Below are 21,740 nucleotides of genomic sequence, written 5' to 3' on the forward strand. Positions count from 1 at the left end.
GAGAGGAAAAGGCGAAGCGAGAGGGATAATTGGGCCCAAAATCTGTCTTATCCCGCAGGTGGCGTTTTTTCGCTCAGGAGGTAATGAAAAAAAAAACATGGCTTATTTGATCGAATATAAGTTTCGTAATCATTAGGATGTTAAGAGTGTACTGATATAAGTAGGATACGTGACATCACGGCAATTTTGAGAAAAAAACAGTTATATCGGAGTTGTGCCTCTTATTCACACGCGTATCTGCCCTCTCATTGGCTAGAATGGTCCCACCTGATCTTGCCCACTTCCGACTACCTTCCTTTTTATAAGAAACGTATTTCCATTGTTACAGCGGCCACTTTAGTATCTGGTCAGTATAATGGGTAATCTGTGATCATATCCATCTACTTCAGCCCAGGCGTGGTGTGTGCGTTTCATCCGCTAGGTGGGGCACTTTTCTCTTTGTTTACCCCGCCCAAACGCCATTACGTTGGTTTCCGACGTTGCTTCAAGTCTGAATCGAAGTAGGCTAGCTAGATATTGCCAAGCGTACTTTCCATATGTCTCTATGTTCAAATAAATATTCTGGTCATAGATAGTCTTGTAAATGTTTTTTTTTGGTTTTTTTTAAGAATCCGAAAATAATTTTCAAAGCAATCAACGACAACTGTTGGATCGAAATCTTCGCCTCATCCAGCGTTTATAAATGAAGCAAATAGCTACTTGCTAGCGATCTAGCGGCTACGTTGGCTATCTAATCGGTTAGGGAGCTAACAAGTGACAATTCACAAAGGTAAACAAGCCAACCGCTAGAAATTGAAGGGTGGGATGTGAATATCATTTATGTAACCTGCCGTGTTTTTTTTGCAAAATGGACCATGGAGGACCTTTGCAACGCGAGGACTGTAATATCGTTTAACGAGATGAGAAATACAGCGACATTCCAATAGCAACGTCGCTACTGAAAAACAATACAAATCCCGAATCCCTCGTCCATTTACATGGTGAAAGCCATCGGTAAAGGCCTGGTGTTAGTATTTAGCTAACTAACTGCCCCTAGACCATCAAATCCACCCTTGTGCAGTAGACTGCAACAGCCGTGCCCTGGAAACGTCACCGTTGTCACAGGTTTGTTTTTACGTTTTCTGACTAACTATATTGGCTAACTACGTTAGCTAACTACATGTATGGCCTGGTCAAACGTACGTTAGCTGGCTAATTTACCATATGTAAGGCTGCGAGTTAACGTTAGCTAGCTGTGATAGCTAACGTTAAATGTAAAAATGTTTTATTCCCTCTTTTGTTTGATCGTGAGTTGACATATCTACCAACGTCAGCTAGTTAGATTACTATGTATACCAACAAACTAGCTATATGATTAGCTCTGTAGGTACTTGGTAGTGGACTGGTGTCTTACGGGAACGTTAGCCTAGTTAGAATAAGTACCCCTCTTGCTTGTTAGCTAGGTAACATTACTACTAATACAGCCCCTCCTAGCCAGAGCTTGGCTACTAACGTAACGTTCTGCTCTTGTGATCAAATCAAGTTGTTTTTTGGACAAATATCTCTAGGTAGCTAGCTGGGCTGATTTCAGAGATTTTCGTATTATTCTGTACGCAAATCCGAGACACCCCATTTAGTATATGTCACGTTTCGTATGGTATGTATTAATTTGTGGATTCTGGCTAGGTGGCTAACGTTAACTAGCTTACTAACATTAGCTCGGCTAGGGGTTAGAGTTAGGGATTCAGTTTAGGAGTTAGGTTAAAGGGTTAATTAAGGTTATGGGAAGGGTAGGCTAACATGCTAAGTAGTTACAATGTAATAATTAGTTAAAGTTGCGAATTAGCTAAAGTTGTCGGTGATGAGATTTTAAGTCTCAACCTTTGGGTTGCTAGACATTCTCGTTATACGGCCAGCCCATCCACCGCGACCAACCGCTTGACTTTTGTTTTTTCCTTAACCATCTGTCTTATTTCACCATACCAAGCGTAACATATTATAACTAATTAGAACGCTTCGGATTTACATTGACTATGTTACGTGTAGTCTATGAGACCAGTCTGGTTTTATTTTATGTGAAGGAAACCTAGCTACATAACAACTAGGCATAGCAAGTTACAGTATATACCCACCACTCAGGTGGTCATTGTAATACAGGGAGGGTTGGATGACAGCTGTCATTACTTTACCCTGTAACAAGCTGTATTGCAAGTCATCACATATTATGTATTGTGCTAAGAATACATGACAGATTGCATGGAGATTATGTAGTCTTTTTTGTTGTTGTTGCTTCAAGTCAAATACACTCATGGATTGACTGGGCAGCTAGGCCTAGATGTTGGCTTTATCAAACTTACACAGATGTTGGCTGAATGGTCAGGATAAATGTGCATGCATACTGCATGGAAGTTCTTCACCGTAACCTGTGTTGATGCTGAAGTGATGATGCTGGTAATAATGTGCTCTACTTTCACTTCACCATGAAGCTGATTATCTTGCATTATGATTAGCTGGCCTAAATAAAGAATATGCATTAGTGTGTTGTACAGAGACCATCTTTACACTGTCTCTACAATGTAGAAGGGCAATTCCACGGTAACCGAGTGATACTAACACTAACATCAAGGCGGTGACCCGATCCTGTAGGTTCATGCTCTACAACATTCGCAGAGTACGACCCTAACTCACACAGGAAGCGGCGCAGGTCCTAATCCAGGCACTTGTCATCTCCCGTCTGGATTACTGCAACTCGCTGTTGGCTGGGCTCCCTGCCTGTGCCATTAAACCCCTACAACTCATCCAGAACACCGCAGCCCGTCTGGTGTTCAACCTTCCCAAGTTCTCTCACGTCACCCCGCTCCTCCGCTCTCTCCACTGGCTTCCAGTTGAAGCTCGCATCCGCTAAAAGACCATGGTGATTGCCTACGGAGCTGTGAAGGGAACGGCACCTCCATACCTTCAGGCTCTGATCAGGCCCTACACCCAAACAAGGGCACTGCGTTCATCCACCACTGGCCTGCTGGCCCCCCTACCTCTGAGGAAGCACAGTTCCCGCTCAGCCCAGTCAAAACTGTAAGCTGCTCTGGCACCCCAATGGTGGAACAAGCTCCCTCACGACGCCAGGACAGCAGAGTCAATCACCACCTTCCGGAGACACCTGAAACCCCACCTCTTTAAGGAATACCTGGGATAGGATAAAGTAATCCTTCTAACCCCCCCCCCTTAAAATATTTAGATGCACTATTGTAAAGTGGTTGTTCCACTGGATATCATAAGGTGAATGCACCATTTTGTAAGTCGCTCTGGATAAGAGTGTCTGCTAAATGACTTAAATGTAATGTAATGTAAATGTAATACTAGCTTGGTTTCTATCCAATTTGGGACAGTTTCATGTGAATATTCAAAAATTTGCATTAAAACAATATTCTCATTTTAACATGAGATGTTTCCATCAAATTGACTTGTTGCAAATAAAAGGCTGTACATGATGAGGTGGTGCATATAAAAATACCCTTTGCAGTTAAATGTCCATGTATGGAATAAAAAATTAAAGTTAAATGAGTTTCTATTGTATTTTTAACTCTACTGATTTGTTTTCTCACAAAAACTGTTTGCGTTGTATAATGAGTGTGCCTACATCAGGGATGGGCAACTGGCACGCATGGCCCCCTGTTTGTAGGCCCTTGACTGTTACTCAGTCTAGGTCTCAACTTACTGTTGACAATTAATAAAAGAATACACAAGGTGACATTTTGAATTTGGTTGTGCATCAACAGCCACTCATTTAGCCCATGTCAGCAAAATGTTTTTAGATTGGTAAATTAGTCTAGGGGGCAGCTATCTAAACTTGTAGTAAGCATGGTTGAAATACCAAATAGGGTGGGGCCCATTGATCATTAGTTATCATCTTAAAAACGGCAAACATTTGCCTCCACCCTATGGCAAAATGACTAGAATTGCATGAACTTAGTAATGAAATTGTGTAGAATTGCAAAAAAATTGCTTTAAAACGGCAACATTATTTCTATGCCCCATGGCAAAATGTGCAAAATTGCAGGACATTAACTTTAAAATGTATAAAAAGAAAAAAATCTTCGCTGTCACGAGGTGGACCGCTAAAATGTTTTAGGATGTGTGTACGCAGACCCACGAGCCACTGGGGAAAGGCAAAGGGGGGTACCTAGTCAGTTGTCCAACTGAAATGTGTCTTCTGCATTTAACCCAACCCCTTTGAATCAGAGAGGTGCGGGGGGGCTGCCTTAATCAACATTCATGTCTTCGGGGAACAGTGGGTTAACTGCCTTTTATCTTGTCAGCTCAGGGAGTCAATCCAGCAACCTTCCGGTTACTGGCCCAACGCTCTAACCACTAGGCTACCTGCCGCCCCTCTGCGGCCCCTTATGAGTTCTGTTTTTGGGGGCCGGGAGGAGGGCGCCATCAAAGTTGCCCATCCCTGGCCTACATGATGAGATTAATATTATGGACAAAAGAGTGAGATTTTTTTTGTCAAACGTGGACTTTAATGCAGGCAAAATTAAATTAGTTAAACCTAATTTTTACCAGCATGTCAAATGTGCAACCAGAGGAAAAAACTCTAGACCACCTTTACTCCACACACAGAGATGCATGCAAAGCTCTCCCCCGCCCTCCCATTTGGCAAATATGACCACAATTCTATCCTCCTGATAACTGCTTACAAGCAAAAACTAAAGCAGGAAGTACCAGTGACTCGCTCAATACGGAAGTTGTCAGATGACGCGGATGCTACGCTACAGGACTGTTTTGCTAGCACAGACTGGAATATGTTTCGGGAATCATCCAATGGCATTAAGGAGTATACCACCTCAGTCATCGGTTTCATCAATAAGTGCATCGATGACGTCGTCCCCACAGTGACTGTACGTACATATCCCAACCAGAAGCCATGGATTACAGGCCAGATCCGCATTGGGCTAAAGGCTAGAGCTGCCGCTTTCAACATTTACATTTTAGTCATTTAGCAGACGCTCTTATCCAGAGCGACTTACAGTAGTGAATGCATACATTTTATACATATACATATTATTATTATTATTATTATTATTATTATTATTAAAAAATATACACTGCTCAAAAAAATAAAGGGAACACTTAAACAACACAATGTAACTCCAAGTCAATCACACTTCTGTGAAATCAAACTGTCCACTTAGGAAGCAACACTGATTGACAATATATTTCACATGCTGTTGTGCAAACGGAATAGACAACAGGTGGAAATTATAGGCAATTAGCAAGACACCCCCAATAAAGGAGTGGTTCTGCAGGTGGGTACCACAGACCACTTCTCAGTTCCTATGCTTCCTGGCTGATGTTTTGGTCACTTTTGAATGCTGGCAGGATGGCCATGAAGTGCTTTGAAAGGCTGGTCATGGCTCACATCAACAGCATCCTCCCAGATACCCTAGACCCACTCCAATTTGCATACCGCCCCAACAGATCCAGATGACACAATCTCAATCGCACTCCACAATGCCCTTTCTCACCTGGACAAAAGGAACAACTATGTGAGAATGCTGGTCACTGACTACAGCTCAGCGTTCAACACCATAGTGCCCTCAAAGCTCATCACTAAGCTAAGGTCCCTGGGACTAAACACCTTCCTCTGCAACTGGATCTTAGACTTCCTGACAGGCCGCCCTCCAGGTGGTAAGGGTAGGCAACAACATGTCTGCCACGCTAATCCTCAACACTGGGGCCCCTCATGGGTGTGTACTTAGTCCCCTCCTGTACTCCCTGTGTACCCACGACTGCATTTGCAAACACTACTCCAACACCATTAAGTTTGCTGACAACACAACAGTGGTAGACCTGATCACCAACAACGATGAGACAGCCTATAGGGAGGAGGTCAGAGAACTGGCAGTGTGGTGCCAGGACAGCAACCTCTCCCTCAATGTGAGTAAGACAAAGGAGCTGATCGTAGACTACAGGAAAAGGTGGGTGGAACAGTTCCAACATCGACGGGGCTGTAATTGAGCGGGTCGAGTGTGTTCAAGTTCCTTGGCGTCCACATCACCAATTAACTATCATAGTCCATACACACCAAGACAGTCGTGAAGATGGCACGACAAAACCTTTTCCCCCTCAGGAGACTGAAAAGATTTGGCATGGGTCCCCAGATCCTCAAAGTTCTACAGCTGCACCATTGAGTGTCCTGACTGGTTGCGTCACTGCCTGGTATGGCAACTGCTCGGCATCTGACCGTAAAGGCGCTACAGAGGGTAGTGCGTACGGCCCAAGTACATCACTAGGGCCAAGTTTTCTGCCATCCAGGACCTATATAATAGGCGGTGTCAGAGTAAAGCCCATAAAATTGTCGGAGACTCCAGTCACCCAAGTCATAGACTGTTCTCTCTGCTACCGCACGGCAAGCGGTACCGGAGCACCAAGTCTAGGACCAAAAGGCTCCTTAACAGCTTCTACCCCCAAGCCATAAGACTGCTGAACAATTAATCAGATGGCCACCGGACTATTTACGTTGACCCCCCCCATTTGTTTTGTACACTGCTGCAACTCGCTGTTTTATTATCTATGCATAGTCACTTCACCCCAACCAACATGTACAAATTACCTTAACTAACCTGTACCCCCGCACACTGATTCGGTACCCAATGTATATCGCCTCTTTATTCTTATGTTATTGTGTTACTTTTTTATTATTTTTGTATTTAATTTTTTACTTTAGTTTATTTGGTAAATATTTTCTTACTCTTGAACTGCATTGTTGGTTAAGGGCTTGTAAGTAAGCATTTCACGGTAAGGTCTACACTCGTTGTATTCGCCATATGTGACAGTTTGATTTGAACTGCACATTTTAGAGGCCTTTTATTGTCCCCAGCACAAGGTGCACCTGTGTAATGATCAGCTTTTTGATATGCCACACCTGTCAGCTGGATGGATTATCTTGGCAAAGGAGAAATGCTCACTAAGAGGGATGTAAAAAAAAAAAATTGTGCACAAAATTTGAGAGCAATAAGCTTTTTGTGTGTATGGAAAATGTCTGTTTTCTTTTATTTCAGCTCATAAAACATAGGACCAATACTGTCCATGTTGCGTTTATATATTGTTTTCAGTGTACCTTATGTACTTTTCCCTGTTGATTTGTTAGGATTTGGAGGATGCTGACACTGATGCACCTGAGAGAGAACCCTCCTGTCTGACACAACCAGCTGGATTTAACACGCCCTCCCCTCAGTACCCCCATCTCCTGCACCTGAACCATGTGAGGGCCCCTCGCTCCACTTTGAGGGGATCCCAGGACTGTTGTGTAAAAGCAGCCGCTGAGCGGGGCCAGAGTGAACCTGTGTGTGAGCAAGCAATCTTCCCCCTAACCCCCCACCCACATATTCCCGAACCCCTTCCCATTGGGAACACGCCATGATGTTCCGAGACCAGGTGGGCATCCTGACAGACTGGTTCAAGGGCTGGAACGAGTGTGAGCAGACGGTGGCGCTTCTTTCCTTGCTGAAGAGAGCGTCTCGTACCCAGGCCCGCTTCCTGCACATCTGCCTGGAGCACTGGCTGGCAGACTGCACTGAGATCCACATCCTGGAGGCTGAGGCCAACAATGCAGGTAGTTAATGACTGCAGATTTCTGAAGGATACATTTGAAACCCTATTGGATTAGCCATGTTGCATTACCGGTACACCTTATCTTAAAGTGTAAAAACCTTGTAACAGATAGACCTACAACCTGTGAAAATGTATTTTACATGTAATTAACTGCCCCTCTGTCCCTCCCCTCTCTAGACATTGTGAGCCAGTGGCACCAGGAACCCATGGAGAAGGCGGTGTCCCTGCTGCTGTCCCACCTACCCCTGCTGCAGCCCCGCAACAGCGAGGCCAAGTGTGAGTACATGAAGCTGCTGCAGAAGGTGCTGAGCCACACCATCGAGAGCAGCCTGTTTGTGGAGGAGAGCAGACAGCTGCTGTCCTACGCCCTCATCCACCCAGCCACCACCCTGGATGACCGCACCTCGCTGGCCATGTGGCTTAACCACCTGGAGGAGCACCTCTCCAGCGGCTACCCAGCGCCCTCCTCCCGGCCCCCCTACCACCCCCGTCAGGGCTCAGATGAGTGGCCGTGCTCCGCGGAGGGACTGGACCCTGGCCACGGCTGGCTGGACAAGCCCCCCTCCTCCAGCTCCTCCCCTGCAGGGCAGAATGGACACATGTCTTTCCAGGGCGGGATGCCCTCGCCCATCAACAGCAACAACGCAGGTCAGTGGCTCACATTTCCTACCAAGCCAGAGTGAGGGAGAGAAATGGTCGAGGATATGTTGTCGAGGTGAATAGGAATATACTAAACATACAATACAACTTTTTTTGGTTATCTCAGTTATGTGATCACGCTCAACTATTTAGTGTGCGATCTTTGTCATGATTGTCACGTCTTTGTAAATAGTCTCTCTGTATAGGCCTAGCCTTCGTTAAAGGGATGGTTTACTGCGATTATCTATAACATCCTGCCCCTCCTGTGTCCCCTGCCAGGCATGGGTCAAATGGGCCAGGCCAGTCCTCTGAAGAGGTCCTTGTCCCTGATCCCCTCCAGTCCCCAGGTCTGTGGCGCAGATTGGCTGAGCCAGGACGACCTGGGGGGGCGACAGGCCTTTGACCACGCGCCCCTGTCCCCGCAGAGTAGTGTGGCATCCTCAGGCAGCGAGCAGACTGAGGACCAGGGCTCCAGAAACACCTTCCAGGAGGACGGCAGTGGCATGAAAGGTCAGGAGGTCAACCATAACACGCCAGGGGTTCAAAGTGATCACATTGTTGGTATTTTCTCTGGGAAAAGTCATGACATGCCAACGGCTACTGCACTTGGCAATGGTGGAATTGCCTTTTCAGTGGGCTGCTATCGAGCGTTTCAGTTTTGTTGTTTGCGTGTGCTCCAGATGTCCATGAAAAATAAGTAGGACAGCGTTCTCCAACAAATAGATCTGAGGTGTTTATTTTGACATGCACCGCACAGATGCGTCAAGCATTCCACAGTCGTCTCTATATTTGTTAGATCTATCCTTCTCATTGGTCTTGGACTAGAGTTACAAGGACTCAACAGGAGAAGAATAACAACTTCTGAGCATGTTGTTTTTCTACTTTCTGTTTCAGATGTGCCCATGTGGCTGAAGAGCCTCCGTCTTCATAAGTACGCAGCACTTTTCTCCCAGATGACTTATGAAGAGATGATGATTCTGACAGAGCACCACCTGGAGTCACAGGTTTGTCATCGTTTGTCACAGGTTGGTCAGCTTCTCTTGTTAGTCCTCTCTTTCCCCTGCCTTCCTCATCAGGGCTGAATAGGCAGGCCATATCTATTGTTCTCCAGCATAGTGATACCTCAGCACTCAATGAGCCATGAAATGAAGTATCGCTGCACCCTACAGTTATACACAGCCTCCCAGCGCAGATAAACGATGCCGTCTTGGCTCCGCTCCGTAGCTTTAATGAAACCGATGGTGATCAGGAGTGTTATTTAGTAACTGGATATCTGGATGTCCGTGTTGCTTTGAGCAGTGATTCCTCCTTTTAACTCTTCGTCCAGAATGTGACCAAAGGTGCTCGGCACAAGATAGCCCTGAGTGTCCAGAAGCTGCGAGAGAGGCCAAGCGTTCTCAAGTCTTTAGAGAAGGTAAACCACATGCTGTCACCACTATTATTTTAAAAGCATTTCAGATGCATTTTTATCTGGTAATGTTGTTCTCAACAACTTAACTGTTAGTTTCCATTTGGATCCCTGTGGCTTCGATGTAAAAAATGTAATGAAATGTAAATGACCATATCCACTATAATAATCACAAATAGTGTAGATATGCTACCACTCACATTTTCTTCAAATGAAAAGTTGAGCAGCGAGTTTCATGACAATTTCCTGTCACACCTCAAGACAGCTTTGCTAATAAGATAATGCTATGATTGATCCAACAGGATATATTGGAGGGGGGCAACCTGCGTAACGCCCTACAGGAACTACAGCAGATCATCATCACCCCCATCAAGGTCTACAGCTACAGCCCTCCCAGTGTTTCCCACAGAGATATGGAGGGGACTGGATCTCCCTCAGACCACACCAACCCTGGGGAGGACAAGGACCTGGCCCAGGAGGGCTTCCAGCCCCACAACCCCCCTCCCTGCGACGGGGAGTCCTCAGCCACACCCATCTCAGACCGCGACATTGCTGGCCAGTTCACGCGTGTCATGGGTAAAGGTAAAAAAGGACAAGGCTTTTACATGGCTGAGTACGTGTACATGTATATCGTGCGTTTGGACAATTGATGAGCTTGTTTGTTGTTGTTGTGAGATGTGCTGGTGTGTTTTGTTTGGAATGAGTGTTGGAGGGGGTGGGTGTTATGTAACATTGTGTGAACCTCCTGTCCATGTGTTGGAGGGGGTGGGTGTTATGTAACATTGTGTGAACTTCCTGTCCATGTGTTGGAGGGGGTGGGTGTAATGTAACATTGTGTGAACCTCCTGTCCATGTGTTGGAGGGGGTGGGTGTAATGTAACATTGTGTGAACTTCCTGTCCATGTGTTGGAGGGGGTGATGTAACGTTGTGTGAACTTCCTGTCCATGTGTTGGAGGGGGTGGGTGTAATGTAACATTGTGTGAACTTCCTGTCCATGTGTTGCAGTGTGCACTCAGCTACTGGTGTCCAGACCGGACGAGGAGAATATCAGCTGTTACCTGCAGCTCATTGAGAAATGTCTGACACATGAGGTGAGACCGCGCAGAATCACATCTAGAAAATAAACATTTCAACCTTTTCACATACATCTAGCTGGTGGTTTGGACTTCAAATTATGTGTAACAGCACCTACTACTCAATGGTATGTTACATCGAGAATTTTCACTGCGCTAAGAAAGAAATATAAGGTAGATTTTTATTTATTTTTTATTTTTATTTTTTTTTTTTTGCTGCAATGTTTGAACCATTTCCAGGAGTTCAAACACTTGTCTCCCTCTTGCTCTCTCTTTCTCACTCGCCAATTAAAATATGTATCTCAACTGGGGTGAAGTATTTGATGTGCAGGGTTTCACTCTCTCTTTTACCTCTCACTCTCTCCTCTCTCTCTCACCTCTGAATTTCTTCTATCTCTTTCGCTTTTTCTCTCTTTATTTATTTATTTATTTCAGGCTTTCACAGAGACTCAGAGGAAGAGACTGGTCTCCTGGAAGCAGCAGGTTCTCAAACTGCTCCGCTTGTTCCCAAGGAAAGCCATGCTGGACATGCCTGTGTACCGACAGAAAGGGTAAGATAACTGGACTTCTCTTCTCCTTTTGATCACTCTTCTGTCATGGCAGCTGAGAGTCTCTCTCTATCCATCTATACATCCATCTGGATTTCCCCCAGGGCTCTGTCTGACAACTGTTCTCTCTGCCTCTAGCTGGGCATATGGGTCCAACTCCCTCCCCACAGCAGGCTCTGTGAGTGCTGGGGGTCTGGCACGTAGGGGGCAGAGGTCATTCCAGATGCCCCCTCGTGGCCTCACTGCCGGGCGCATGGGGCTCCTGAGTCCAGGTGGCATCGGGGTTGCTTCCCCACGCCACACCCTCACCAGCCCCACACTGCCAGGCCAGGGCAGACAGGTTAGTCATAGGATGGGATGTCATATAGTCTGGGGGCATTGAATACAGACACTGAAGTTCACATATAGAAAAGTCAGATTCATTCACAAGATAATACATTTTATAAGAAGTCTTTGTCATTGAGGGTTGCAGCTAGTTAGCCAACATTAGATTTGACATCAGATTATATTGATCTACACGTTATTGTACCCCCATAGTGATGAACTATCCTTAGACAACATTTGTTTTGACAGATAAACAAGTGCAACTACAGAAAGTGTTGACAGGTTAATCAATGCAATACCCAGGGCAACACGTGGGTTAGGCACTGCATTTTGGTATGCATTGGTTCATTATCATAGCTGGAAGAGTCTCTCTGTAATCATCGTGCTGGGAAGACTAACACGGTGTACAACATGTTTGATGTGAGTTGATGTTCTGTTGTCTCTGTAGAACCTGTGGTTTGCCAACCCTGGGGGCAGCAACAGCATGCCAAGCCAGAGTCGCAGCTCCGTGCAACGGACCCACTCACTCCCTGTCCACACCTCCCCGCAAACCATGCTCCTGTTCCAGCAGCAAGGTAGGATCCTAGCACCCCCTTCCCCCAAACATCACCCCAACCACTTCTAAATCAAATGGATTTATAAAGCCCTTCTTACATCAGCTGATATCTCACAGTGCTGTACAGAAACCCAGCCTGAAACCCCAAACAGCAAGCAATGCAGGTGTAGAAGCACGGTGGCTAGGAAAAACTCCCTAAAGGCCAAAACCTAGGAAGAAACCTAGAGAGGAACCAGGCTATGAGGGGTGGCCAGTCCTCTTCTGGCTGTGCCGGGTGGAGATTATAACAACATGGCCAAGATGTTCAAATGTTCATAAATGACCAGCATGGTCAAATAATAATAGTCACAGTGGTTGTCGAGGGTGCAACAGGTCAGCACCTCAGGTGTGAATGTCAGTTGGCTTTTCATAGCCGGTCATTGAGAGTATCTCTACCGCTCCTGCTGTCTCTGGAGAGTTGAAAACAGCAGGTAGCACATCCGGTGAACAGGTCAGGGTTCCATAGCCGCAGGCAGAACAGCAGCACGGCCAGGTGGACTGGGGACAGCAAGGAGTCATCATGCCAGGTAGTCCTGAGGCATGGTCCTAGGGCTCAGGTCCTCCTCCGAGAGAAAGAGAGAATTAGAGTCCTAAACATCATATACACTGTCTTACACATACCATCCACACCGTGCTCCAATCTCTATTCCCACTGTCTTTTTACACATACCCTCCATGTCTCACTGCAACCTTTATTCACATTTCCTTTTATATCCCAGCGACATCTCCTTCCAAACCCAATCATACACGGCCTTTATACATCTCACCCACAGCCTTTAAACCCAATTTTACACCGGCTTACGCATCCCACCCACATCTCCATACAAACCGCATTCACACGGCTCCATATCTAATGCATCTGCCATTTTTTTAAAGTGTGATTAATGGTCCAGATATAGTACACACACAAGATAACAGAGTGACCTGTCTCTCCTCTCCCAGAATGCCAAGTTCCAGGTGCAGACCTGGAGATCAACCCCACCCTGGAGTCACTGTGCCTCAGTATGACAGAGCATGCCTTAGGGGGTGAGTGAAAACACACGCCTTACTTCCAAGAAGTTGGATGTGGGAGTGTATGACACTGATATTTAAAACCACATTTAGGTGTCCTGGACTTTTCTGATGTTATTGAATGGTGTCATTTGGATTAGGCAGAGAGTGAAATAACATTACGATTTGAAATCAAAATACATGTTTATTTTTTCATCTATTTTTTTCCCAATCCTCCTTCCTGTAGATGGAATGGACCGAACATCAACAATATGAAATTAAAAGCAGTGAAAGGAAGAAACCAAACTGACACTTCACTTCAACTGAGGCCTGTTCAGTTCCTCTTGCCCAGCACAAAAATATATGCTTAAAAAAGAAAGCGAAATGGTCACTACAAAACGACAACTAACAGTGTATGTTCTCTGATATTTTTCTACTTTATTATACTTAACTGAGTTTATTATAAATGGAATACAGATGACTATTATATTACAGGAGGGAGAAGAGGTTACTTGTGCAACCTGCTCAATGTCTTCTGCAGGTCTGTGACATTAAAAGGAGCAGATTGATGCTCCGAGTGTTGGGCTTTGAGAGGAAAATGGAGGATTGGTGCTGTCTTAAGGGGTTTCTAACTTACATGTTTCTCCCCTTTTCCTCCCAGAAAAAAAATCCACGCAGAGCCACGCCTTACACCCCCAGATACTTTAACTGTATGGTCAGGGTCTCCCAACCAGGAGTAAGGCACTTGGCCTCCCAATTGGGCACTAGAACAGAATCCCACACATGACCAGCCTGTAGCATGGCTCTGATCCTTGAACACAACTACAGCTGTCTACACAACCACCCTGCTACAGCCAGAGCTAGTTAGGCCCTGACAGTGGACACACCAACACCCTGGCTCATTCCCCTCACATACCCAACATGGGTATTACTGGCTCTGACACCTCCTCACCTCTACTAGGCCAAAGAGAAGGGCTCTGTGTGAATATCTATGTTAGACTGATGTTTGGAGTGGCCAATGCGACATTAGACATGGTAATTGTTAAAACAATGGCGGTTTGAACGTAGCATGCCGGCTGCAACTTGTCCGCATTGATATTTTTGCCCTACTACAAAAATGATGATGAATCTCATTTGCAAGTTAAGGGCAGAGGGAAAACCCCACAGGGTTGAAAAAGGACTGGGGAGGTTTCTTCTGTGGGGGCTGTGAGAACTTGCATTGGTAAAGAAAATGGAAAAAAATCCAAGGGGAGCTGTTGGCGCATGTGTTTTCAAGTAGTTACCTCCCTATGTTATACTGGGTGAGGAAGCTTAATGAATTCACCTTCTACCCTGAGGCCCCATTATGACTGGTCCTGAAAAATGCAAAGGAAGCACCGTCTCTGCCACTCAGAATGAACCAGTACCCACCTCACCCTGCCCTCTCCTCAACAGCCTGTGTGGAGATCTGCGGAATCATACTTTTTAAGTAGCCAGAATAGATTCCCACCCTGCGCTTACTTACAGCTGCACTGGGGTTGGACAGCCTCCCTGTTTTGATTAAGACACAGAGGAGCCGGCGTGAGAAAACGTACCCCAATCCAGGGATGAGAAATGTGATGTACTCGGAATTGTCCTATTATCTCAACTGATACATCGAAGATTAAACAACTGATCGTTTTTAAGTAAACTGCCGTTTTCGTCGTCCTGCTAGCCAGCAGTAGCCACAGCAGCTATTATGGACTGGCATGTCGCGTTGAACGACGAAGGAGCTGAGTGGCTGACACTGCAATTCCAAAATGGCTGCTGTGGCTTCTGCTACCTACCAGGAGGACGAAAAACTAGCAGTCGTTCAATATTTTCGGTGTAACAGTTGGGATAATGGGACAATTTGGAGTACAACGCATTTCTCATCCCTGGATTGGGGTACGTTTTCCGAGCCACATCTCGCGTCCGGCTCCGCGGTGGCTTAATCTAAACTGGAAGGCTGTCCAACCCCAGTGCAGCTGTAAGAAAGCGTAGGGTGGGAATCTATTCTGGCTTATATTTTAAGGTGCTTGAAATATGTCCTGTTTGGGTCTCTATGTGTTCCAGTTGTAAAACCCTAACACTTATTTTGTGGTATCAGTGTTGAATCAGAAACTCTTATACAACCTCTGTCTTTGAATGTGGCAGAGCGGAGGTGCATGTATGTATATGGTCTTAACGTTTGGATCACCTTTGGTTGCATCACGAGGCAGGGATATCCATTCGCATTTTATTTCTGCAGAGCCATAGCTGGTCTATTTGTTTAGTAAACATGGTTATTTACCAGCACGACTCATTTTTTTTTTTTTTTTTTTTTACTACTCCCTTCATTTTAAGAGCGTCTGTTTTTTTTCTAGAATTGCATGTTTTTCCCCCACACTAATTGAACGATTGTTGTAGATATTGAGAGAGGGTAGTTTGGCACAGTCATGGTAGTGCTTAATGTCTACAAATCCTCCAGAGAGCAGAGATGATGGGACTGGAGTTCAATGTTGATACCTCCTAACAGCACTGTTTACCTCCCTCTGGGAGTGCCCATTTCATCTTCTGCGATGTGTAATGATGGGTCCGAAAATAAGACTGTTGGCACTTCAGTGCTCGTAAATATGCTGTCTCAGTATGTAAGGCCTAAAGCACGTCGCTAAGCCTTCTACCACATGAGAGGGCTGGGTAGAGAATGACAGATGCCTTCTACCCCCTCAGTTCAGCTGCTTATCTACTCGCTGTAATCATGATTCTCACTAGACTAGATAGTGTCTAGTGAGTGAGACCTGTATGAGGGTATGTTGTGTACCCTTTGCTCTGCGCTCCTAAAGTTTTTGAGTGGCAAGTGAAGACTGATATTGCCTGGCCTTGTGGGTTTGAACTGTCAGATGCCGCAGGCTGATTAACAGTTGATGTCACCTGAAATGCACAGCGACAGCTTCCTCTCTCTGATTTGGCTGTTGAGCCTGAGTAGTGTCCTAGTCATGGTTTTCCTCTGAGCTGGCTCTTGGATAGATATGACTTTATGAATACATTAGATTCATTCCCACAAAGAGAGTAGAATGGTTACATTTTTTTTCTCACAAATTTCAGGTTTAGATAGGCAACCAATGATCTCAATCTAAGCTATTAAACTGATAATTGATACTAGCATGACATGTAATATGGCTCAGGTTGTCATTTCCTATCCCTGTCGCAATACACACAATGGCACCTGAAGTAATTCCTCCACGTATGGGGTAGCCAGTCCCGTTGTAGAAAAGTCTTAGTTCTTTCGGCGAGGCTAAATTGAGTTTGCACATGCCAGTGGTTTAGGATGCAGAGGGGGATGAAATAGCCAATCTGAGTCATAATACTATATGTGCAAGTCTAGCCCAACACTAACAATGGGTGAAGGAATATGTTTACCCCCGTGTTTACATTTCAGTGAAGCATGAAATTGGTTAGAAAATGCACTTCATGAGTCTGGCTTTATTTTCACATGCCAAGCAGAATTATGAGGTACATAACCAGCCTGTCATACATGAGACTCCTTCTCCCAAGTGGCCTGTCAGATGTGGTCAATGTCCCTGCCTGGCATAATAAATAAGCAGTACGTTGTAGGCTTTTCAATTTTTTTTTTGCATCTCTGTCTTGTACAATTTATATTTAATTTTAATGACTCCCCAAACATTTTTCTAATGTTTTATGAATGAACAGTTTGCATCCCATGCTTACACAAGCTACTTTTTTACTGTCACACATTATGTTTGAATGATCTGAACTACAGTATTGATCAGATGACAGTCCAAATAAAAGAGTTAAATTTTTTTTGCTACGTGACTCATGTTTGTGGTATCATCAGTGTTTCCTTTTCACAGTTTTGAATATATTATTTAAGACACTTTGCAACAGTTGCATACAGCCGTATCATAGGTCATTTATTTATCATACCTATGGGTTACAAGTGTGTATGACATTTACATTTTAGTCATTTAGCAGACGCTCTTATCCAGAGCGGCGTTTGGAATGTGATGGTGCCGTCAGTACATTCCATTGCAGTACACTACATGCCTAGCTAGTCAACATCAGGAGACTCACTCAGTCAAAATGTACATGCTACAACATATCAACTGCCTGTGCATTCATTCATTTTCAATACGTTTGATTTGAAATGTCCTGTGTTATGGATTACATTAATTTACTATGTGGGCTTTTATTTTGAAAAGGATTTGTACTTCCGGGTTGAACTTTTCCGTTTCCTGGTTTTAACGTTACTAACTAGCTATCTTTTGGAGAGCAGCAAAGAATACAGTTTTTTTAAGGTAAGTAAATTGATCTGATCGTAATAACACATTTGCATTACAGTATAACAATACGGGCAAATAAGGAGAGACTTCACGAACATTCTTGTGGAATATTTGTGAGTGACAACCTTTTTTTTTTTTTCTGGATTTTGCCTTCTCGGTTAGCTCAACAAGCAAACTTGTTTCCGTTATCATGAACTATTTTAGTTAAGTTTTACCACATTTTAGTTGGTCTTTGTGACATCCTCTAAGTGTTTTTGTTATGAAACAAATGTTCGATATTGTTTTTTTTCTGAGGTTAGAGTAAGCTAACGCGTCTTGCTAAGGAAAAGAGTGATGCCTGATATGTTTCAGATAGATGCTAGGTTAATGCAACAAAGACGTTTAGCTAGTAGCTAACGTTAACTGGCTAGCCAGGGGCACCGCTTCAATCGCATCTCCTGCATCCAGCTATAAAAGAACGCGTAGATCTCCGTTATCAAGGAAGAGAGAAAGTCATTTATCTGCTATAGGGGTTCTCAAACTTTCCGGAGCCCGGGACCCCTTTTGTGATAGGTACTTTTTCCACCACTGTGAATTACCTAATTGTCATACTTGAGTAAAAGTAAAGATTACCTTAATAGAAAATGACTCAAGTGAAAGTCACCCAGTAAAATACTACTTGAGTGTAAGTCTAAAAGTATTTGGTTTTAAATATACTTAAGTATCATAAGTGTAATTTCTCAAATATACTAAAGTATCAGAAGGAAAAGTATAAATAATTGCACATTTTTTATATTAAGCAAACCAGACATCAGTTTTCTTATTTTGTATTTTATTTACGCCGGCTAGCCAGGGGAACACACCAGCAGTCAGACATTTACTAATTACGCATGTGTATTTAGTGAGTCTGCCAGATCAGAGGCAGTAGGATGACGAGGGATTTCATCTTAAAGTGCATGAAATGGACCATTTCGCTGTCCTGCTAAGCATTCAAAATGTAACGAGTATTTGTTTGAGTGTCAGCGAAAATGTAAAAAGTATATATTTTTTTTAGGAATGTAGTGAAGTTAAAGTTGTCAAGAATACAAATAGTAAAGTACAGATACCCCCAAAAATACTAGTTTTTAAAGTATTTTTACTTAAGTACTTTACACCACTGCAAATTCATCAGGAACCCTCTCATAATCGGAACACAATTTGAGTGAGAAAGTATAGGATACAAGTAGTTTTACTATGACTTTGGCAGTGCATGGCTGGACGAACCAAGTCTTGGCCCCTAGGAAGGAAATGTTTTAGCAAAAATGTTATTATAATTTTTTCCAGTTTCAAGCTAATTTTCTGCAATTCTACAAAAAAATCATGAGGCAGAGAGCCTTTTTGTTGTTGCAGCTTTAAACCTCTAATCCTGCAATTCTACACAGTCTCATGGCAGTTACAAAGCTTGAATTACAGTGCATTTTATGTTGATTTCTTTTTTTTAAGGGTAATTACAAGAAGTGTTGAGTTGAACAATGTATATTTATACATTGTTCATACATTGTTCAATGGTGGACTACTGTGGATACCAATATCCCTGCGAGCCTCCCATGCCCATGTTGCCCAGGGTTAAGAACATGAATTATAGATTAAAGGAGCTATATGTATATCTACAGTACTAGTGGAATGATAGTGTTACACCGAATTTATTTTTTGGATTTTTAATATATATATATATATATATTTTTATTTTATTTTTATTGGCCACACAAAATAGCATTCTTATGGTGCACTTTGACCCCACTTTGGGAACCCATCTTGTAGATCAGGGGTTATCTTTGCTGTCAGGGTGCAGCAACAAAACAAATTTTATAAAAAGGTTTACATTGTTAATTAATAAACAATCTTGCTTATAGACCTTAGTTTTTTTTTATGTATATAATTGTTTGCTCCTAATTGCTGCAGCTAAGAGAAACTCTGTTTTTTTGTTTATCTTGTAGCCCCAAGTGACTGACAGTGATGCATGGGACATGTTATTGACAGCCTTTGGAAAGATTCTGAATGGGAGGGCTTGCTTCTGAGAACTGACTGCAGCCACAAATCATCAGTCACATTTTCCCTGCAGCCGACCTGACTGCAACAACCATTATTCCAGCCCGTAATTAACCTGACATGTCTCAACCGAAGGAGTCAGGCGATCGTGGGAAAGACAGGGAGCGGGGTGCCCGTCCCAAGGTGAGACAGAGCCGGTCTGAGGAGAGAAGAGATGCCGGTGGAAGAGGAAAGAAAAAAGGCCAGACGTGCCATGAGCAGCAAGCTGCGGAGCGGCCTGTCAGTGATGGGTTTGAGTATGGGGACCTGCTGACTGGTCTGGAGCCCAGGGACCGCTGCTCCTCCTCTCCCCTGAAGGAGGGCAGGAGATGGCAGGGCCTGGAGGGGGTCACTTCACTCAGCCAGGACAGGGGGACAGCCAGGCTGGCACAGGGGACAGCTGAGCCACCAGCCAGTGAGGCTGAGGGCAGGGGGGCAGGTGGCAGTCGCACACTCCGCCAAAAGATCCAGGATGCCATGGGGCAGTGTTTCCCCATAAAGACCAACACTCCATCGCCATCATTGTCCAGTTCCACTCAGCAGGTCTTCATGCCACAAGCTGCAGCTGCTGTAGGAGCTGCCTCCTCGCGCCGCAAGATCCACCTTAGTGAACTCATGCTGGACGACTGTCCCTTCGCTGCAGGCACCGAGCTGGCTCAGAAGTGGTACCTCATCAAGCAGCACACAGCCCCCATCTCCACACCTCCTATAGTGGACACCTTGGTGGTTAGCGCTAGTGCCTCTGCCTCAAACATGGCCGCCGTGGTGGAGGATGTGGATGACCGGTTGCGAGAGTGCAGGCGCATCAGCATCGAGCAAGGCGTGGAGCCACCTCCCAACGCAGAGATCCACACGTTTGAGGTGACGGCCCAGATCAACCCTCTGTACAAGCTGGGGCCCAAACTGGCCCATGGTATGAATGAGCTGGCAGGGGACGACAGGGCTACCATTCACCAGCAACAGCAGCTGCTTCTCCAGAGGCAGCAGCAGCACCAGCTCCTGCTGCAGAGCTGTCTGGACACTCTGGATGAGGTGGTGGCCGTGGCCTCCTCCTCTTCTGCCTCAGCATCTGCCTTGGTCCCTGTCTGTGAGGCTGCTTCTGTCCATGACCCAGTGGATGACCCTGAGGTCACAGCCAGCCTCCAGCCAACCAGAGCTGCCGTTCCCCAGGCTGAGGGTCCCCCTACTCAGGACGGCTATCGCATCCACACCCAGATCGACTACATCCACTGTCTGGTGCCTGACCTGCTGCAGATCACTAACCTACCCTGCTACTGGGGTGTGATGGACCGCTATGAGGCCGAGACTCTGCTGGAGGGCAAGCCAGAGGGCACCTTCCTCCTCCGCGACTCAGCCCAGGAAGACTACCTCTTCTCCGTCAGCTTCCGCCGCTACGGCCGCTCGCTGCACGCCCGCATCGAGCAGTGGAACCACAACTTCAGCTTCGACGTGCACGACCCAAGTGTGTTCCACGCGCCCACCGTCACGGGGCTGCTGGAGCACTACAAGGACCCCAACTCCTGCATGTTCTTCGAGCCTCTGCTGTCCAACCCCATCCACCGCACCCTGCCCTTCAGCCTGCAGCACGTGTGCAGGGCGGTGATCAGCAGCCGCACCACCTACGACGGCATCAACGTGCTGCCCATCCCCCACACCCTGAAGAAACACCTGAAGGAGTACCATTACAAGCAGAGGGTGAGGGTACGGAGGATGGACACCTGGTGGGAATAACAAAGACCTTCTGGTGGAAGTGAACCACAACTAGGTTACTAACTAAACACTCAATGGAGGCGGGCCTCGCTCAGTGGACAACCAGTTGACTCACTCCATTTAAAAAAAAATTAACATACTTACCTACTGCATTCACTGTATACCTAGCTACCTGTTTTATTTATTATTTGCTGTATATGACGTCTTACACTTAAACTCTGTGGATATTATGTTAATTCAATTACGATGCACATACACATTTTTCTCCGCTCACAATAAACTTCAGAATTATCCTAATGATACACCATGTGTGAGAGGATGTATCAATTCTTTGGGTTGACGTGAACAGAATCCAGGCTGGTTTGGTGGATGAGTTAAGGAGCACATACAGGTTTAATAATGGGTCAGTTAATTACCATTGCCAAATATAGGCTGTATATGAATGGCAACCTGCTGGGAAACTGCTGAGAACCTGGCTGGTGGTATAAACCATTTGCAAATACATTTTTAAAAATATTTTGTGTCATTCCTTT

The 21,740-nt window shown here is 45.1% G+C and overlaps 2 protein-coding genes across 6 annotated transcripts; both read left to right on the top strand.

Moving 5' to 3' along the window:
• Window positions 1–448: 448 nt before the first annotated feature.
• LOC106613034 (protein Smaug homolog 2) lies at window positions 449–16,971 on the top strand. Of its 4 annotated transcripts, XR_006771172.1 has the most exons (14): window positions 449–1,104; window positions 7,130–7,594; window positions 7,771–8,241; window positions 8,512–8,742; window positions 9,127–9,257; window positions 9,560–9,646; window positions 9,943–10,222; window positions 10,647–10,732; window positions 11,150–11,265; window positions 11,401–11,602; window positions 12,035–12,161; window positions 13,124–13,207; window positions 13,419–13,584; window positions 13,833–16,971. XR_006771172.1 is itself a non-coding variant. In XM_014214911.2 (13 exons), the coding sequence occupies exons 2-13, from the start codon at window positions 7,399–7,401 to the stop codon at window positions 13,445–13,447; spliced, it is 2,040 nt and encodes a 679-aa protein (XP_014070386.1). In that variant the 5' UTR covers window positions 449–1,104; window positions 7,130–7,398; the 3' UTR covers window positions 13,448–16,971. The 4 variants fall into 4 exon arrangements, 3 of the variants coding, with proteins under 3 accessions (XP_014070386.1, XP_014070390.1, XP_014070389.1); XM_014214911.2 differs by having other exon boundaries at window positions 13,419–16,971; XM_014214915.2 differs by having other exon boundaries at window positions 9,127–9,236; window positions 13,419–16,971.
• Window positions 16,972–17,378: 407 nt separating this feature from the next.
• On the top strand, window positions 17,379–21,509 carry LOC106613033 (suppressor of cytokine signaling 5). 2 transcript variants are annotated; one of them, XM_014214909.2, is made up of 2 exons: window positions 17,379–17,466; window positions 19,407–21,509. In XM_014214909.2, the coding sequence occupies exon 2, from the start codon at window positions 19,579–19,581 to the stop codon at window positions 21,226–21,228; it is 1,650 nt and encodes a 549-aa protein (XP_014070384.1). In that variant the 5' UTR covers window positions 17,379–17,466; window positions 19,407–19,578; the 3' UTR covers window positions 21,229–21,509. The 2 variants fall into 2 exon arrangements, with proteins under 2 accessions (XP_014070384.1, XP_014070385.1); XM_014214910.2 differs by lacking the exon at window positions 17,379–17,466 and adding an exon at window positions 17,626–18,003.
• Window positions 21,510–21,740: the final 231 nt, after the last annotated feature.

Source organism: Salmo salar, chromosome ssa09 (genome assembly GCF_905237065.1).
Source record: "Salmo salar chromosome ssa09, Ssal_v3.1, whole genome shotgun sequence".
Taxonomy (NCBI): domain Eukaryota; kingdom Metazoa; phylum Chordata; class Actinopteri; order Salmoniformes; family Salmonidae; genus Salmo; species Salmo salar.